The 19,482-nt window shown below is 39.0% G+C and overlaps 1 protein-coding gene across 2 annotated transcripts in view; it reads left to right on the top strand.

Moving 5' to 3' along the window:
* Positions 1-19,482, top strand: part of LOC149749319 (limbic system-associated membrane protein-like) — a 323,667-nt gene that overhangs the window by 239,681 nt on the left and 64,504 nt on the right. The window contains exon 2 of one of the 2 annotated variants that reach the window (XR_016392997.1): positions 13,611-13,843. Coding sequence is in view for 1 of the 2 variants with exons in the window: in XM_089910567.1 (XP_089766693.1) it covers positions 13,573-13,843 (271 nt within the window). In the remaining variant the exon portion in view is untranslated. Of the gene's footprint in view, positions 1-13,557; positions 13,844-19,482 lie in introns of those variants that run through there. The other variant, XM_089910567.1, reaches the window with a different exon arrangement.

The raw sequence follows: 19,482 nt of genomic DNA, 5'->3' as shown, positions 1-19,482 counted from the left end.
GGCACTAGTCCCCTCCACCAGGAAGCCTACACAACCCACTGAACCAATCTTAGCCACTGGGGACAGACACCAAAAACAACAGAAACTACAAACATGCAGCCTGCAAAAAGGAGACCCCAAACACAGTAGGTTAAGCAAAATGAGAAGAGAGAGAAACACACAGCAGATGAAGGAGCAAGGCAAAAACCCACCAGACCTAACAAATGCAGAGGAAATAAGCAGTCGACCTGATAAAGAATTCAGATTAATGATAGTAAAGATGATCCTAAATCTTGGAAATAGAATAGAGAAAATACAAGAAACGTTTAAAAAGGACCTAGAAGAACTAAAGAGCAAACAAACAATGATGAACAACACAATAAATGAAATTAAAAATTCTCTAGAGGGATCAATAGCAGAATAACTAAGGCAGAAGAACGGATAAGTGAACTGGAAGATAAAATAGTGAAAATAACTACTGCAGAGCAGAATAAAGAAAAAAGAATGAAAAGAATTGAGAACAGTCTCAGAGACCTCTGGGACAACATTAAACACACCAACATTTGAATTATAGGGGTCCCAGAAGAAGAAGAGAAAAAGAAAGGGACTGAGAAAATATTTGAAGAGATTATGGGAAAGGAGATAGTTAACCAAGTCCAGGAAGCACAGAGAGTCCCATACAGAATAAATCCAAGGAGAAACAGGCCAAGACACATATTAATCAAACTATCAAAAATTAAATACAAAGAACAAATATTAAAAGCAGCAAGGGAAGAAAAACAAGTAACTCATAAGGGAATCCCCATAAGGTTAACAGCTGATCTTTCAGCAGAAACTCTGCAAGCCACAAGGGAGTGGCAGGACATGTTTAAAGTGATGAAGAGGAAAAACCTACAACCAAGATTACTCTACCCAGCAAGGATCTCATTCAGATTTGACAGAGAAATGAAAAACCTTATCTTTGATAAAGGAGGCAAGAATATACAGTGGAGAAAAGACAGCCTCTTCAATAAGTGGTGCTGGGAAAACTGGACAGCTACATGTTAAAGAATGAAATTAGAACACTTCGTAACACCATACACAAAAATAAACTCAAAATGGGTTAAAGACCTAAAGGTAAGGGCAGACACCATCAAACTCTTACAGAAAAATATAGGCAGAACACTCTATGACATAAATCATAGCAAGATCCTTTTTGACCCACCTCCTAGAAAAATGGAAATAAAACCAAAAATAAACAAATGGGACCTAATGAAACTTAAAAGCTTTTGCAGAGCAAAGGAAACCATAAACAAGACGAAAAGACAACCCTCAGAATGGGAGAAAATATTTGCAAATGAAGCAACTGACAAAGGATTAATCTCCAAAACATACAAGCAGCTCATGCAGCTCAATAACAAAACAACAAACAACCCAATCCAAAAATGGGCAGAAGACCTAAATAGACATTTCTCCAAAGAAGATATACAGATTGCCAACAGACACATGAAAGAATGCTCAACATCATTAATCATTAGAGAAATGCAAATCAAAACTACAATGAGATATCATCTCACACCAGCCAGAATGGCCATCATCAAAAAATCTACAAACAATAAATGCTGGAGAGGGTGTGGAGAAAAGTGAACCCTCTTGCACTGTTGGTGGGAATGTAAATTGATACAGCCACTGTGGAGAACAGTATGGAGGTTCCTTAAAAAACTAAAAATAGAACTACCATATGACCCAGCAATCCCACTACTGGGCATATACTGTGAGAAAACCATAATTCAAAAAGAGTCATGTACCAAAATGTTCATTGCAGCTGTATTTACAATAGCCAGGACATGGAAGCAACCTAAGTGTCCATCAACAGATGAATGGATAAAGAAGATGTGGCACATATATACAATGGAATATTACTCAGCCATCAAAAGGAACAAAACTGAGTTATTTTTAGTGAGGTGGATGGACCTAGAGACTGTCATGTAGAGTGAAGTAAGTCAGAAAGAGAAAAACAAATACTGTATGGTAACACATATATATGGAATCTAAAAAAAAAAAAAAAAAAAAGGTCAGAAGAACCTAGGGGCAAGATGGGATTAAAGATGTAGACCTACTAGAGAATGGACTTGAGGAGACGGGGAGGGGGAAGGGTAAGCTGGTACAAAGCGAGAGGGAGGCATGGACATATATACACTACCAAACGTAAAATAGCTAGTGGGAAGCAGCCGCATAGCACAGGGAGATTAGCTCGGTGCTTTGTGCCCACCTAGAGGGGTGGGATAGGGAGGGTACGAGGGAGGGAGATGCAAGAGGGAAGAGATATGGGGACATATGTATATGTATAACTGATTCCCTTTGTTATAAAGCAGCAACTAACACACCATTGTAAAGCAATTATACTCCAATAAAGATGTTAAAAAATAAAATGTCAATCAGATGAAGTATAATTAAAGCCAAAAAAACTGATGAAATATATGAAAACTACTCCATGAGGCCAGGAAAGAAGAAAAATACAATCCTGGAGAACAACAATATATGAAAGGTGAATGGAGAAAGTGGGGCAGATTATGCAAATTGAGAAATAGCAGGAGATTTAGGAGGAGAGACAATAAAATGAAAAACAGGTGGTGAATAGTGGTGGAAGCTATGATGCGATTAAATAGGACAAATCCTTAAAGTAAATCCATTGGATGTGGCAATTACTGGATTAACAACGTCATTCTGAAAGTGGTCTTGATAGAGCCACATGAAGGTGATGTGTCCGTGAAGGAGAGTGGCTATTAATCAATGTAATATCGACTGTTGATATCAACATTATGATTAATATCAACATAATTGATATCAACATTATGTGAACTATTGATTAGTCAACATAATCCTTGCTGCTATTCAGTTCAGGTTCCTGAGCACATACAGAGATTTCGACAGAGTTCCTGGTGCCGTGTCAAAAGGTTTTGACCATAAAGGGTGATAAGTAATCCAGAAGAAATAAAGGAACTATTTCAATACAATGCTTTATTAGTTTTAGCTCTTTCCCTTTCTCTGCCTGTCTTTTCATTTAACAGCCATTTTTTGAGAGTCACTGTGAGAGAAAATGCTTCTTCTATAATACAGTCTCAAAGCTAGAGTGCCCCAGGGACAGAGACGGTGGGAAAATGGAATACAAATGCTCTGAGGCTAAAAAGATGGTGATTTTGAATCACAGGGGTCTTTCTAGAACTCAGAACGTGACCTTCACCTTGTAGCATCTCTTTAACTCAGGCTGGCTGTGAAATTTCAGTTAAGTTACACAGTGAATTTAGTAGCACAGGAGGTGATGGCCTTTGGCTTTCTCTCTCCCCCAAGTCCAGACACTGGTTACTTCTGCTCACCTTTACTTCCCTCCCAGGGTCAGTGCTTTATTAGGCTGGGGATTGTAGTTGCAGATACCATTCTCCAGTTTGAGTAGGCTGAGCTCCTTCCAAGACTTCTCCCAGGTTAGCTTTCACCTCCAACTCATCAGCTCTTGCCTTCATGCTGGTTCTCTTGCTAACTTCTGAAACTCTTTCTCATCACCTGATTCCAGGTCCCATTCATGTTCTGATTGTTGTTCAAGGAGAAGCAGGCCTTCAAGGATAGGTTTATATGAGGGGAAAAAAATGAGGGCTAGGGAAAGAAGAAAAACCACAAAAACAGTTTGTCACACAAGGGTGAAGTCCTCCTCTGTCCTTTGGAAGAATGTGCTGGAGAAAAAAATAAGTTTGGAGACAGGAGACACAGAGGTGAGGTGGGGTGGAAAGTGGGTGATGGAAAAAGCAAACATGGAAGTCAGAAAAATCCCTATGATTATAATTCTCCATGTGAGAACTGTCCTTGTGATTTATAAGCATTCGTCAGTGATCCATCGGCTTCTTGTCAGCCAGGGGAGCGGACTACTACATTTCCTTCGCCTGAGATGGATCTGTTTGATAATATGTGCTCCTTCAATTTGCAGCTGCTAGAGTCCCCTATTTCACATTTGAATCCACAAAGTACATTTTAAAAAATTAAGGGGCTTCCCTGGTGGCGCAGTGGTTGGGAGTACGCCTGCCGATGCGGGGGACGCGGGTTCGTGCCCCGGTCCGGGAGGATCCCGCATGCCGCGGGGTGGCTGGGCCCGTGAGCCATGGCCGCTGAGCCTGCGCGTCCGGAGCCTGTGTTCCGCAACGGGAGAGGCCACAACAGTGAGAGGCCCGCGTACCGAAAAAAAAAAAAAAAAATTAAGACCTGTTTTGTTCCTTATATTTATCTGCCTTTATTTCTTTTATGTCTACCTCTACCATAAAAGCAATGTAGACAGCAGAGCCCTTTTCTAATGGTAGTTCTGATACACAGTCTCATTGTCTTGTTTATTTACTTACATACTTACTATATGTTAACTCTGTTAGTTATCATACATGCTATATCTATCAATTGTCATATCTTAGAAGGCATAAATTTGATCCAAATTATGTCTAAATGCATGTAATGGTGAGTCATATTATAACTTGATTCTGCTCCAATGATAATGTTTACGTAATGCTGTATATGGTAAGGCTATAAAGTAAGGGGCTGGCTTTTCAAATGAGACTTCTTCAAAATAGTCTCCTGACTTTATAGCCATCCATGCCTCATACACCAGAACGTTCATCCTAAGTGCATTATAATTTATTGTAAGCACTTTTATTTCTCCTTACTGATGGAGTGAGACAAAGAGTAAACCCTTTGTGGTACAAAGCACATTTTTTTCCTTCGAGAACTTAGCATATTTTTTATATTTACTTTGTAATGACTCAGAAGGCAACAACATTTTCTTTAAATAGCTGTGGAGTTGTTTTTAATTGCATAGTAAATGAAATTTTTAACTAGAAATCGGAGCCAGGATCCCAAGACTAATTTTATTCTTTCAAAGGTGCAACTTAAAGGCAGGTTTTTCTCCTAAATGAGAAAGATTTTTCGCAGAGAACAGAGACTCGTAGCAAGCATCGAAACAAAAGCAAGCTTTCAAATGACTTCTCATCCTCACTCAACCAAGTGGGGAGGAAAGAGGAGAATCCACAGTTCAAAGGAGAGCAAAGGGGTGTAGATTCTTGCTACTTCAGTGAGAGTATAACTACCATTCAGGCACTGAGAAGGAGGAATGGGCCTTGTTCTTGCAACTGGGGGTCCACCTAGCATAGAGTATGCTTCATCTAATCTAGGAGGAACCCAGATTCTACCCAACAGATCTTAGCAGATCACAAAGTATAGCAGGGACCCGCTGTTGTCCTCTGTCCAGGCTACCCTGAAGAGAGAGTGTGGGTTCTGTCTGATCACGAGTGGTGAGGCATTTAAGGCCTGAGCTCCCCAGGCACATGTATGCCACAAATGCTCTAAGAATGTTCCAGAGATGGCATTAGAGCTTTAGTTTACATGGCTGCACTGTGACATGCTGCATCACTATCCTGCTGTCAATTGCTTGCTTATGGGCTTTAGAGGACCACCTATTGCCCAGAGGGACCAGACACAAGAGAACCTAGGCCCCTAAAAGGTGGTTTCCCTTGACATACCTGTTATTAAGCAAGAAATTGAATTAAACAACAATATCTGGAGATTGCTGAATTTAGCCCCCAAATGGGATTTCTACAGAACAAATGTCCAAGATTCAAATTATGAAAAGTAATGGGCACAAAAATTTATTAGGCTCTTCCAAAGCTCACTGGGTACTCTTAATACTTTAGCCTGTTTAATAATCACAATCATATGATAAGTAGTAATTATTCCTGTTTTGCTGAAGAAAAACACTGAAGCTCTTCAGTAATTGTGGACCCACTTAGGGCCAGGCACTGCTCTATATGTTTAAAATTAACCCATTTAAACATTACAACTGGGTAGTTGAATGAAAATGAAGTTTTCATTTTGCAGATGAGAAAACCCAGGCCCAGAGAGGTTAAGCAAGTGTCCCAAGATCACAGAGCAAGTATGTTGTGGAGCTAGAACGCACAGCAGGAAACTGGCTTCTCAGCCTAAACTTGTAACCACCCACCATGCTACATTTCTCGCTAAGCAACTTGCCTAAAGCTATTAAACTGCAGAATTCATGGCTTTTCCACCCCACCACTGACAAGAAAATGAGGAATCTTGAGTTATGGTGTGATTAGGGTGTTGAGTTATTTTCTAAAGGGACCAAGACTCTTCAAAAGAACCTAGAAGAGCCGTTTCCAACCTCTTATAAATACTCCTGGGACTGATCGGAACTCCAGCTGTGACTGGGCTAGAAATCAGTTTTCTCCTGGTCCCAGTTTCAAATTTTCCTTTTAGAATTTTTGTCTTTCTCTTTTTCATTTTCTTTGTAAATGTAGAGATGATACAGTTGATGTGGCAACCAGAGAAGCACAGATTGTCCTAGAATTGACCTTTGAGATGTACTTAACTCTTAATTTGGTAGTTCTGCTTCTCCTCTACTTGCCCCTCTCCTCACCTGCACCATCTGCATGGAATATGTGTTTATGCTCCTTCAAGAATATGAACCTGAAAATACAGCAATACATACATCATACATATGCATATATGAGAATGCATATATAGCTGGACAAGGTGCTCCCTAGTGATAATAAGAGACAAAAAGCCTGTCTGGGGAGTACTTTTTTTTTTTTTTTTTTTTTTTTGCCGTACGCGGGCCTCTCACTGTTGTGGCCTCTCCCGTTGCGGAGCACAGGCTCCGGACGCGCAGGCTCAGCGGCCATGGCTCACGGGCCCAGCTGCTCCGCGGCATGTGGGATCTTCCCGGACCGGGGCACGAACCCGTGTCCCCTGCATCGGCAGGCGGACTCTCAACCACTGTGCCATCAGGGAAGCCCTAGGGAGTACTTTTTATTCCACGAATGACACAGACTGTCCTGGCTTTACTGTTTGCCACTGTGGATTTTTTGGTTTTTTTGCTCATATAGATGATGAATTATTCTAACAGGTAGTAACCCGGTCTCAGAAAGGGTGTTTGTCTGTATAGCACATGCAAATAACTAATGCAAATTGAGAATTTAAAGAAATACATGGTTGATCTGATACATATTTAGTGGATGTCATTCTATACAGAGATAAAGTTTTTGAATAATTTGAATAAATCACTATTTTCCTTATAGCCATCCCTGTATATGACTATTTCCTTTTTATCTACCATATTCTACCATGGGAGAGTATAAGCATAGATATTGTTTTACATCTTATGAAATGTTTCAATGTACATCACGTCATTTTATTCATAGAACTATGCTAAGATTTGTTCTGAGAGGATGGGGAAAGTATCATTAGCCTCATTTTATTTATGAAAAAACTAAGATACAGAAAGACTAAATGACTTACCTGTTTTCCAACAGGAAATAGACTGAAGGTCAGAACCAAAGTCAGTTACCTTCAGGAACTAAACAGTGTATGTCTTTTACCCTAACATGCCATCAATACTATGCAGATTACTGAATCATAGTGACCAGCAATAGATTCACATGAATCGGATTCCTGTGCCTTACTACCTCTGTGTTCTCGCCCTTTTGAACATCCATCACTACTGTGTGTACATATATACGTGTGCATCAGGGGCTTGTACATGAATGTATACAAAGGACCAATGGTGGGGGAGATTATCCTATCATATAGATGCTTTCATTGTTAAATGGTGTTAATTGGACTAAAATTCAGGATGAATCTAGGAAAATAAACCATCGTGAACCTAGGATCAGTTTCTACCTAAAGAAGTTTGAGAGAGCAGACATGCACAGGGCTAAGAGAACGAGGCCAAGAGAACAGGCAGTGGTCAAAGCCAGAAGTCAAGTCTGAAAAGAAGTAGAGATGGGATCAAGGCAGCTAGAAAACTGAAACTTCTGCTTGCAGGAAAGGGAAGCAGGAGTGCCTGAGGGTCAGCAGTGAAGCCCCACAATTCTCTTATTTCTTTCTGAGTTTAATCTTAGAACATGGTAATAAAGCAGAGACGATCCAAAATGTTTGATGATTCAAAATTCTTTAAATTTGGCTTTTAACTAATTTGGTGTTTTTAAATGTGTTTGCATATGTGTTGCTAGACTTAATTATACTTAAAATAATATGATTAAGTCAGACTAACGACTTTTGACTCAGGAGAATTTGGGATATTTCTGATTATTTACTGCATCCTCTGCTTAGAACGTTTCCTGATGCCACGCTTTAATGCCGGGAATGCACCGCATTAATTTCCAGACCAAGTGTCTTTCCTTCTAGAGGGAAATGAGTCTATGTTAGTTTTGTTGATTCACTAAGGGTTTTATTTGTAGGGTTAAAGTTATAAAGCAAAAAGCATCAAAATAACGGGTCAACGCACTCCTGAAGACTTCCTTCCCATCCATATCTGGAATCAATCCACATCTTACAAAAGAGAGAGAATCACAAATGTGAAAAAAATAGTAAAAGTTAATTTAAAAAAATAGCTTTTCTATGAATAAAGGCTAATTATTTCCTTTAAAAGTCAAATTTGCCCCAACTGAGTTGTTTGTCCCTTACCTGTCCTAAGTATTACTCACCCATTTTTATACATGGGGAAAAAACCCAAAACACTAAGGTTAAATGATTTCTCCAGCATTAATTTAGGAAGGAACTAAGTTATAGCTTTCTCCTGTACTATTAACAATGTACAAGAGTATAGTGTTATATAATTCAGATTCTAAAACACAACAAAGGGGCATGATTCATTAACTACTAACTTACAAACAGGGTACCAGTAGACTTCATTGCAGTGTCTGTGTCATGAACTTATAATTCAAGGACTTTGCTGGTGGCAATTGAGTGCTTATAAATTAAGAAGCATATGCTTATGAAAAAACAGTATTGCACTGTAGATGTTTGACATATGCTTCCAGATATTTAAACCAAGAGACCAAGGTCTAACTCGGGGTTTTCAACTTCAAACCTGCCAACATTTTAAATGGGATATGTCTTTGGGCTGTCCTTTGCATTGTAGGATGTTTAGCAGCATCCTTGGCCTCTACCCACCAGATGCCAGTAGCAACCTCCCATTTCCAGTTGTGACATTCAAAAAATGTCTTCAGATATTGCCAAATACCATCTGGAAGTACAGATTGCCCCCAGTTGAGAACCAGTCATCTAACTGTTCTTTCTTAATTGAAGAAACAAATCTCTCACGCATCCAGTTACACTTTCCCCGGTGCTTATAATTAAGAAGTATGAAGATAGATAGCTGGTGAGAAACTAAGCAAAATGTATTTATTTGTTATTCATGAATAAATACCAGATTATACTCTTAAGAAGCAGAGGAAAGTTTGGATAAATTCTAATACTAACTTGTTCCATTTTTAGCAGCCAGTAATGCTTGTTAAAATGAGATGTGTCTAGGAGCAGTTGAACAGGATTAATATCTGTTAGCTGTGTATCACTTACATCAAGGATACACTGTCAGTAAGTATGCGATTAAGCTATCTATTGGTACACACCAAATTTAGCATTTCTTTTGTGCCTTCAATTATATTAATCATTTTGGAAGCATAATCCCCAGACTTAATGCAGTATGAGTGGAATTGTCAATGTACATATTTGTATAAGTGTGCATAATATACTTGGTGTAAAGTACTCACTGAGATCCGATGCTTGGGATTTTTATGGGTGCATTGATTTTTTGTGACCGTTTTATGGATTCAGATATACTGAACAGGGAAGTTAGAAGTTTGTTTGCTTGACTTTCCTGTTATGTTTTTAAAGCTGATTTTTTAAAAAAAATCATAGCTTCATAGTTAAGGTAAGTAACCCACCTGATATTTGTGGGTTCATGATTAAAGTGGGCAACTCACTAAATGTTTATCTAGTGCTTTACACGTCTTTTCACTGTTTTTCATGTGTGATATAGATTATTTAATTCCCAGGAATGATCTTTCTTCACTGGGAACAATTTTTTCTCTCCTTTGATTTCATGTTAATGTCACACTCAATAATTGTCTTTAAATTTTGCTTATGTGTCTGATAATTTTAATCATTACTTAAGAAAAGTTAAAATAGTTATCACCTATCCTGCACCTATTAGATAATTAATAAATATTTGATAATTGATCTAATAGTAGTTTGTTAAATTCAGTTGATTTATTCCACATTTCAGCGAGTGCCTACTGTGAACACGGTGGGTTATGCTGTTGGCCCCATTAAGGTTCCATAGGTGAATTTTTGAGGGTCACTCTCATTAATAAACTTATGAGGAAAGATAAGTACAGATAACTGATTCAGTGTGGAGTACAATGGGCTCATAAGAAGGAGCCAAGTAAAAGGATGGGACACTAATCAGAGGAGATTTCCTGGAGAGGTGACACTTTGTATTATATCCCCATGTCCTCAGCTGCCTGCCAGAAATCCCACCTAGAGTGGACGGTCATTCTCTGCCCTCTCCTCTTGGCACCAACACCGACTCTCTTCACCATGTAGTCCTTTCTAAATCCTGGAATGATTTGCCTACCCTGAGCTCCTGAAGGAAAGCTCAGGATTCTGTTAAATCCAAACAACACATAACAATACAGATTTTAAAAATTTATCTCTTTATCCTTTCCCTGCTTTGGCCAAAGCTGACTTTGAAGATAAAGTCACTAGGTATTTAGTTTTGAACTAGAATGTCTGGTACTGAAGCAGCATTGTGGGTGAGGGATAGATAATTCATTACCATCTTACGATGGTGGGGCATGGGAATTCTCATTGACTCCACAGGCATGCCTAATGCACATTTAAGCCACTTACCTTCTAGATGCAAGCTCATGATGCTTATTGGCCAGTCAGTGCATGCTGGAACCTGGGTCTGCCTTTAACCATCATTTCCTCATTTTTGAATACCTAGACAGCTGTGACTACCCTATATGACTGGTTGTTTTCATTTAACAAACAAAAGTGCTACACTTTTGTGTAATTGAGACTATACTTTGACCATCTTTTTTCTTATGTGCACTTCTTATGGTTTAAAATAGTTGCCACCTTAAATCAAGATTTAAACATTTTTAACATTAAATTAATTCTGAAATTGTGAGACTTTTTGCTCAGTATGAATGTTCTAGCCATGTTGTAGAAAGATTATTTTCTAGTTTATATAGTTTATACTCTGAACTATTAACTACTTTAAAAAAGAGCCTTTAAATATCTGGAGGAATGGTTTCCTTTTGAAAAATACTACATTGTGCTCTGGTGCTTGGAGTTGGCTAATTGTGTTGAGTTAGCAAAAAGTGTGAGTGTATGTGTGTATGTATATATTCTAGGGTACCTTTCACTTATTTGGAAGTAAAAGAGAAATTACAAAAAATAAATATGAATGAAACACAATGTAAAATAAGATGTCATGTAGATTATCACAGCAAAATTTCCACATTACGTATTGTTTTGGTACATGCATTTTTATGGGTCTGACAATTTTGCTGAAATAGTCAATTGCTTCTTTATATAAGATAGTCCTGAACTCTCTCAGAGAATAGCTCCGAATAATGATCTATGTGATAATCACAACTTTTCCAGAGACAAAAATTGCTAAAGTGTCCAAAGGACCCTAAAGATTCAACTTAGAAACTCTACCTTATACTGATAAGGAAATTTGCCCAGTTCATTAGTGGATGCTGTAAGGAGTTGGGACGGGAGGTGGAATATAGGTAACCATATGTCCTATTTCTGCATATATGACACTGTTAGTTTATATGACAGGCATTTACCAGGGTCTATTTTACAGCAGATTCGTGTTTAGAGGTACCATAATGAATAAGACAAAATCTCTCTTTATTTGATATATAGGCTATACTTATGTAAAATATATTACATTTTTTTCAGGATGAACATGTTAGAGCCTTATTGCAGGCTAAACAGCATTCAAGGTTCACCTCTGTGCAACAGCATACCTAGTTACTGCTATGTTGTGCTGTGTAGATGGTAAAAAAAATGCAAGGATAAACGTGATAGAAGACTTAAAATGCTTTTACGGAGAGAAATTTCCATTTTCTCAGTAGAAAAGAAAAACATAGGAGACCTACATCAACAACTTTATTTATGATCTAGAAGAAGACAGCAAATAATCTATTAATTGACTCATAACTGGGTCTAAGTTGAGAAGCGCCGCAAATACCACCAAGGACAGAGACATGATGCCACCAAAGAATAGAAGAGGAAAAGTAAAATTGAGTCTGGAGAGAAGCAGCAAGCATCCGTAAAGTTAGCTTTGCCCTCCTATTTAGAGGAGTTTTAAATGATCAAACATAATTAATCTCAATAATATCTGCATGGTAGAAAAACACATATTGGAGATGCTAAATGATACCTTAATCCACCTATGTTTTTGAAAAGAAATAGGTGGAGAAGAAAAGAAAGACCTTTATATCATGGCACCCAAGTAATTAAATAAAATTCTCATGTTTACTAAAATATGCAATTCACCCAAAAATAATGGAATAAGAAGGCCTTTTGTACCATGGGTGAGGTATTTTTAAAAGATTCGTCATTTCTCCTTCTTCTAAGAGAGATGAGTTGGCCTCTATGTCTTTACAGTGGTCAACCCCGTGGATCATGCATCAACTTCCTGTGCATGCATGACTGTTTAGACCTGAGAGGAAACTTGGATTGGACTTGGTTTGGAAAATACAGGGGAACATGGTGCTTTGATTGTTCTGCTGTCATGCTCCTGGCTCCTTCTGTCCATCCCTCATGCCCCAGAGTACTGAGCAGCTGGCTGTGCAGCTGTGAACAGGGTCTGAGATAATCTCCCCGTGAGGTATACATAAATCTTGCCAAAGGGATACAAAGAGAAGTTTTTTGCTTGATTTTTCCATTTCCAGATTCTTGCTAGAATTGAAGGAGTATGGTTTTCTCCATTAAACCCTTTTAGGTTTCTAAAATAAGTAGTTATTCAAATAAATATTTTTTTCCTTCATGTTTCTCGGAATAAGAACTACAAAATTAGTTTTTTCATCCACCATAAAAGATTGAATTCATTCTATTGTGCTAGAAATGCTGGTAGCAAGCTGTCTTGCCAGCAGGCAACCTACTGCCCTCAGCAGATGGAACCAGACTTAGGCAAGATGATACTAGCTTTGATTTTCTTGATACAATTCCTATCTACTTCCCCTTGGACCTGCTCACACGCTTCTCACTCCTGGGAGTGGGCATTCCAAACTTGGAAGGATCAGAAGCAAGTTCTGAAATTCAGTCTAATTCCTACAATGGTGGGGCATAACTTGAATCTACCATCACATAAGCCTTTAGGAAATACTAATGAAAGAATAAATGCAGTTCCAAACTGAGTAAATATGCCACATGATCAATTGTCTATTTCTCAAAGTTATTTAAACAAATGGAGTTCTGTGTGAATGACCTTCTCCTAGACAAGAAGAAGATAATCCAGTGGGAAGTCAATATCCATTTAACTCTATCTTCCTGCATTACTCGTACTGATTGCTTATTGCCACACTGGGTATAATATAATGGCATCCATCCATTGGATGGTAGTTAGATCTTAAAGGAGAAATAGCGACAGTATTTAGGACTCTAAGAAATGGCATAGCCAGGATTCATCCTGCACATAGTTATTTCTCTTGATTGGCCCTGTTGAATCAAATTGCATGGAGAATGAATGCAGATCCGTGTATGGCTAAGGCTCTAATGTTGTTATTCTACTTTACCAGGTGTGTTGTAGAAGATAAGAACTCGAAGGTGGCCTGGTTGAACCGTTCTGGCATCATTTTTGCTGGGCACGACAAGTGGTCTCTGGACCCCCGGGTTGAGCTGGAGAAACGCCATTCTCTGGAATACAGCCTCCGAATCCAGAAGGTGGATGTCTACGATGAGGGTTCCTACACTTGCTCAGTGCAGACACAGCATGAGCCCAAGACCTCCCAAGTTTACTTGATCGTGCAAGGTAAGACAAAATAAGAAAAATGTGGTAAAGGAGAGTTGAGGCAGAAAATAATCATAACATACAAATACTCAAATAATCCTTTCTGAAATAAAAGAATACTTCCAAATGCATTACGGCACTTCAGTATGTATTTTCTCCCCAAAAGGTAGACTTTAAATGAGAGAACTAAGGAGGATATAGAAAGAGAAGTCTTGCCACTGTGAGCCAATATCCTTGGTGAGAATAAGCTGTGTCCACAGGGACACAAGAACACACAGACTGCTCAGAACCGTGTGAAGTGCACTTTATTATACTGTTAGGTACTGGATGCTTTTGCTGAAGATTTGATTTTTATCTGTCCTCAGTCTAAAGAATATCACTAATTATCTGTTTTAATGATGGTAAATGTTATTTGGAAAAATAAAAATTTCCAGAGGCCTTGACATCCTTTCAGCTGACTAGCTTTCTTTGTAGTTTGTATCTCCATTTAATGGCAAGTTATTTGTGAGCAAGTGCAGTGATGGGGATCTGCAAAGTCATCAGGGATAACCTGCTTCCAGATTGGGGTTTCCAAGGGCACATCTGAGTCATGGTTTTACAGGATGAAAATCCTGAATGGCATATGCAAGCCCCCAAACTATAGCTCTCTTGGGTCCCTTTCCCCATAATAGCAGAATGAGAACAAAGCTGATCAGCTGCACAATTTTATTGCAAGTGGAGTCAAACTACCAGCAGTTTCAATGCATCTATCAGGAAGGATCTCAGCACTAACAAATATTAGGGCTGTGTTAATGTATTCTTGATTTACAATTTTATGTAAATTTAATGCAAATTAGGCATGGCCCTAGGGCTCCTGTCAAGATTCCAATGCAGTCAGTTGTATGGCAAAGTTTGACTGTAGCTTCTATTAATGTGTTACGGAATTGATTATTGCAGCATTTAAATCATTGCTCTCCCAGCTCCTCTGATTAATAGATTGAAACTGTTTGTTTGCTCTTTATTTCTTCTAGGTCCTTGTTAAACGTTTCTTGTATTTTCTCCATTCTATTTCCAAGATTTTGGATCATCCTTACTATCATTACTCTGAATTCTTTTTCAGGTCGACTGCCTATTTCCTCTTCATTTGTTACGTCTGGTGGGTCTTTGCCTTGCTCCTTCATCTGCTGTGTGTCTCTCTGTCTTCTCATTTTGCTTAACTTACTGTGTTTGGGGTCTCCTTTTCGCAGGCTACAGGTTTGTAGTTCCCGTTGTTTTCGGTGTCTGTCCCCAGGGGCTAAGGTTGGTTCAGTGGGTTGTGTAGGCTTCCTGGTGGAGCGGACTAGTGCCTGTGTTCTGGTGGATGAGGCTGGATCTTGTCTTTATGGTGGGCAGGTCCACGTCTGGTGGTGTATTTTAGGGTGTCTGTGGCCTTATTATGATTTTAGGCAGCCTCTCTGCTAATGGAAACTGGAGTAAAATACATCAGAGACTGGTGCAGTGGCGGTTTAGTCATGTGAGCGCTATCTTGGTACATTTGCAATGGCTGACAGCTTCATTTTATTGCTTGTAGAAGGCATGTCTAGGGCTTCCCTGGTGGCGCAGTGGTTGAGAGTCAGCCTGCCGATGCAGGGGACATGGGTTCGTGCCCCAGTCCGGGAAGATCCCACATGCCGCGGAGCGGCTGGGCCCGTGAGCCGTGGCCACTGAGCGTGTGCGTCCGGAGCTTGTGCTCCACAACGGAAGAGGCCACAACAGTGAGAGGCCCGCGTACCACAAAAAAAAAAAAAAAAAAAAAGTCATGTCTACTGACTTGCAAAGTTCCTATCACAGTCAAAGCATAGAATGCTTTCCTTGTAGTTTAGTGGAGAGCACTTGAGTTTCTTAATAAGAGGCACCAGGGTTTGGATCTCAGGCAGCCCATTTAAGTGTGTAAACACAACTACTGATGTGTACATATGTAAATGGGTTAATTTATCAGCTCCCTCAAAACACAAGCGCACACACACACACACACACATTCACACACACCTCAAAACAAAAGAAGTTCTATCTCATTTAATGGCAGAGGGAAGGGAGATAACTAGTTTACTTAAGGCCCCTTACCTTCACAGCCTTTAATATTATTGGAAAGCTACTAGAGAATGTGTATTGTCCTATATGGAATAACACTGGGCAATCTGAGTATTACATTCCTTGGTTTCTAGATGAGGAAACAGAAGTTAATTAGATTTAGGTTAGTGGCTACAGATCACACAGAGAGTTCAGGGAGTAGTTTGGAGCCAAGCAGACCAGGAATCAAATTTGAAGCACTTTCTACTGGAATGGAAATTTTTTTGCTATGACTTTTTAAGAACTACCAGATTTATATTTGTCTGAGCTCTTAGCGCCAAATGCCCAAAGCCCTTCCTCCTGTTTTCTTATGCATGTAGCACTTTTATAGCTACAAACACAACCATCTTGAGAGTTAGAGCTAGAACTAGGTTAGATCATACTGCTTATACCTTCATACCATGTCAGCACAAGTGAAATTAACTTAAATTTAACTTAATATTAAGTTATTAAATTTAACTAAATATTAAGGGATGGAGAAGGACCTATAAAATACCAGGTACTGTTCATTCATTATCTCGTTTGATTCTAATAATATTATTATTAAGTGGGTGTTAATAACTTTATTGTAAATATGATAAAGCTTGAAGTTCAGAAATCATAAGGAGCTGTCCAAGGCTGCCTGTTGGCTTAGGAAAGAGTTTCAAACCCACATCTGTTTGATTCAAGATATTATAGTGTTTTCTTTTTAACCATATTGCTTTAAAAGAAGAATGAGCAACAAAGCTTGTTCTTGTAAGGGCGATAAAGAAAGGTTGTCTCCTCCTTAAGCCTGAGTTATGAAGGGGGATTTTTTGGACAATTATATGGATGCTGGCATTTGATATTTCATGCCAGATGGCTGATTCGCTTCCCCTTAGGACAGTCAACTTTGTGATTATGTCAGTTGGTCCACCCCTTCATGCTGCTTGTTCACACTGCTTCCTACTCTGTGGCTCAACTCTACGTGTTTTCACCACATCAAAGATGCTGCCATTCTTCTTTCCTCCAATTCCACAGCACCTTCCTTCAGAATATAAGGGTCTTTTGAATTTTTCAAGTTCTTCCTTGCTCACCATACATGGTTTCCGCAACTCCCACTTAACTAGTCGTTAAATAAATACTGTATTCTTTTTCTTTGCCCATTGGTGAGGCCACCTTTAGCTCAAAGATACCGTGAGATATTCCTAAAGAATAGCAGTTAAGAAAGCAGGCTTCAAATCTCCGTTTTCCTTCTTGCTACTTAAATAAATTTTGGGGTAAACCACTTGATTTCTCTAAGGCTCCGTTTTATCCTATGTAAAATAGAGATAAAATTAAAATTTTAAACCCTCCTTAATGAATTGTAAGGATTAAATTACATGATTATGTGAGCCCCTAGCCCAGTGTCTGGAGATCATGAGTTCTCACCCAATAAGATGGTGATGGTGATGGTGATGGTGATGGTGGTGGTGGTGGTGGTGGTGGTGATGATGATAACCACTGTCAACAACCACGCTGCTGCTGCTTGAGTATCTCTCATGAGGCTCGCTTTTGCCCGAGGTGCTGCCCAGAGTCTAACAACTCCTTCCACCTATTGCCTGTTACCCTTGCAGAAGGCTCTTTTGCTGTTATTCAGGTCCCTGTCCAGTCCATTTTCTTCAGTTTTCCTTTTCCTTGGCATCCAGTCTTTCACTTTACTTCTTTAAGATTTTAAAGGGCTTCTTAGACCAGCATCACCTTTAAGTTTTTAGCTACATTTATTAAGGATGTCTGAGGACAACCTGCAGCATGCATCAGCAACACATAGAGGGTTTTTGTAAAATTCCATTTTAAATTTGGTGGCTCTCCCCCATCCCAGAATTTCTGACTAAGTAGCTCTGAGGGTAAGGCCTGATAATTTGCACTTCTAACACATTCCCAGCCGATACTGATGCTGCTGCGGCAGGGACCATACTTAGAGAACCACTACTTTAAAAGAAGTATGTACCTTAAGAATATCTGGGGAAATAATCCTGCATAATTTCATTCAATTTCAGGTAGTGTTAAGTGTTACACCCGCCAATATTCCTAAAACTAATCTTGGGCATGAGACAGAAAAGGTAGATTGATAAATACCTTAACTTTCATGATAACATCTTAGGCCCTCTACGGCTTCTTATCTAGCCTAGTCCCGTGGAAAGAAAATCGCCTCTCTCCAAACTGTTAATTTTCAGGTATCAAAGCTGAAAAAAAAAAAAAAAAAAAAGGTTGAGACATGAAACTTCTCTAGACTTCCAAAATCTCAAATTTATAAATGTTTAAGTGTTTGTCCCCCACGTTTCTCCTGCATCCCATTTCCCCTGGAAGCTTACTTTCCTTTTTACATGTTCCCACCACATTAGTGACTTTTCAACATCTCCAATATTTTCTCTCTTATTTTGGTGACTATTTTTCAGAGAGAAAGTAAGTTTTTTTTTTCTTTTTATCAGTTCAAGAGGATCATTACACACAAAATAACCTGTGTTGAAATAAATATGCTGCATGGTCTGCTAAACTCAATCTTTAGCTGAATGACATCTCCAAACATCTGCCTCACGAGGAACACAGGTGAAAGTTTTGCATCAGCAAATACACAGATCAATAATGACCTTTGGGATCACTTGTGATTAGTGATAGTAACTGTTGCATCTGTGGAAGCCAAGTCTATTCAAATATACACATTCATTTGAGATACTTAATAAGTGATGAGACCCATTTCTAAAGCCAGATATTTTGGTTCCTACACCACCTTCTTTACGGATTCTAAACTCAAAGACTGAGAAAACATTACCCTTAACTTCAATACAATAAACAGATTCCTCTGGCATCTTTCCCATTAATAATGTCCACTTCTTCTCCATAGGTTACCCTCCAATGATGGCCTTTTTTCTTTCTGATCATGCCACAGATGGAGGCACTTGTGTTAAGGCAATATTTCTTTTCATCTGATCCTTACATAAACTGCAAAAAAAGTCAACAGTTTCGTGTATTATACTTTTCAAAATGCCGATTCCTGAGAACCGCTTTCAGAACAATTGAATCAGAAGCCTTAGGAATGCAGCCAGAATTTGTGAATACATTATACTCTGCAAGCGATTCAGATACACGTGGAAAAACCAAGAACTACTGTTCTAGAAATCTAAGCAATCAGTGATGGATTTGATGCTGCCTGCCTGCTCATTTTCCCACATGACATGGCATCAAATTATATCTAAAACTCTGCGAAGCAGGTACTAGGGCCTTGTAATAGAAAAATTAAAAGTAAAATAAACCTGTGTACTCACTGAAAACAGATTAATCTCAACTTCCCGGGCCCTGGGGGAAGTGGCTCCAATATTCCTTTTACCTGTAACAATAAGAATCTCCATGTGTGGAGGTTCCTTAAAATACTAAAAATAGAATTACCGTACGACCCAGCAATCCCACTACTGGGCATATACCCTGAGAAAACCATAATTCAAAAAGAGTCATGTACCACAGTGTTCATTGCAGCTCTTTTTACAATAGCCAGGACATGGAAGCAACCTAAGTGCCCATCGACAGATGAATGGATAAAGAAGATGTGGCACATATATGCAATGGAATATTACTCA

Source organism: Delphinapterus leucas, chromosome 4 (genome assembly GCF_059928025.1).
Source record: "Delphinapterus leucas isolate spDelLeu-1000000601 "Yukka" chromosome 4, BTC_Dleu_Yukka2, whole genome shotgun sequence".
NCBI classification, from domain to species: Eukaryota; Metazoa; Chordata; class Mammalia; order Artiodactyla; family Monodontidae; genus Delphinapterus; species Delphinapterus leucas.
Note: the sequence above shows the minus strand (reverse complement) of the source record. Positions and strands in the feature narration are given on the sequence as shown.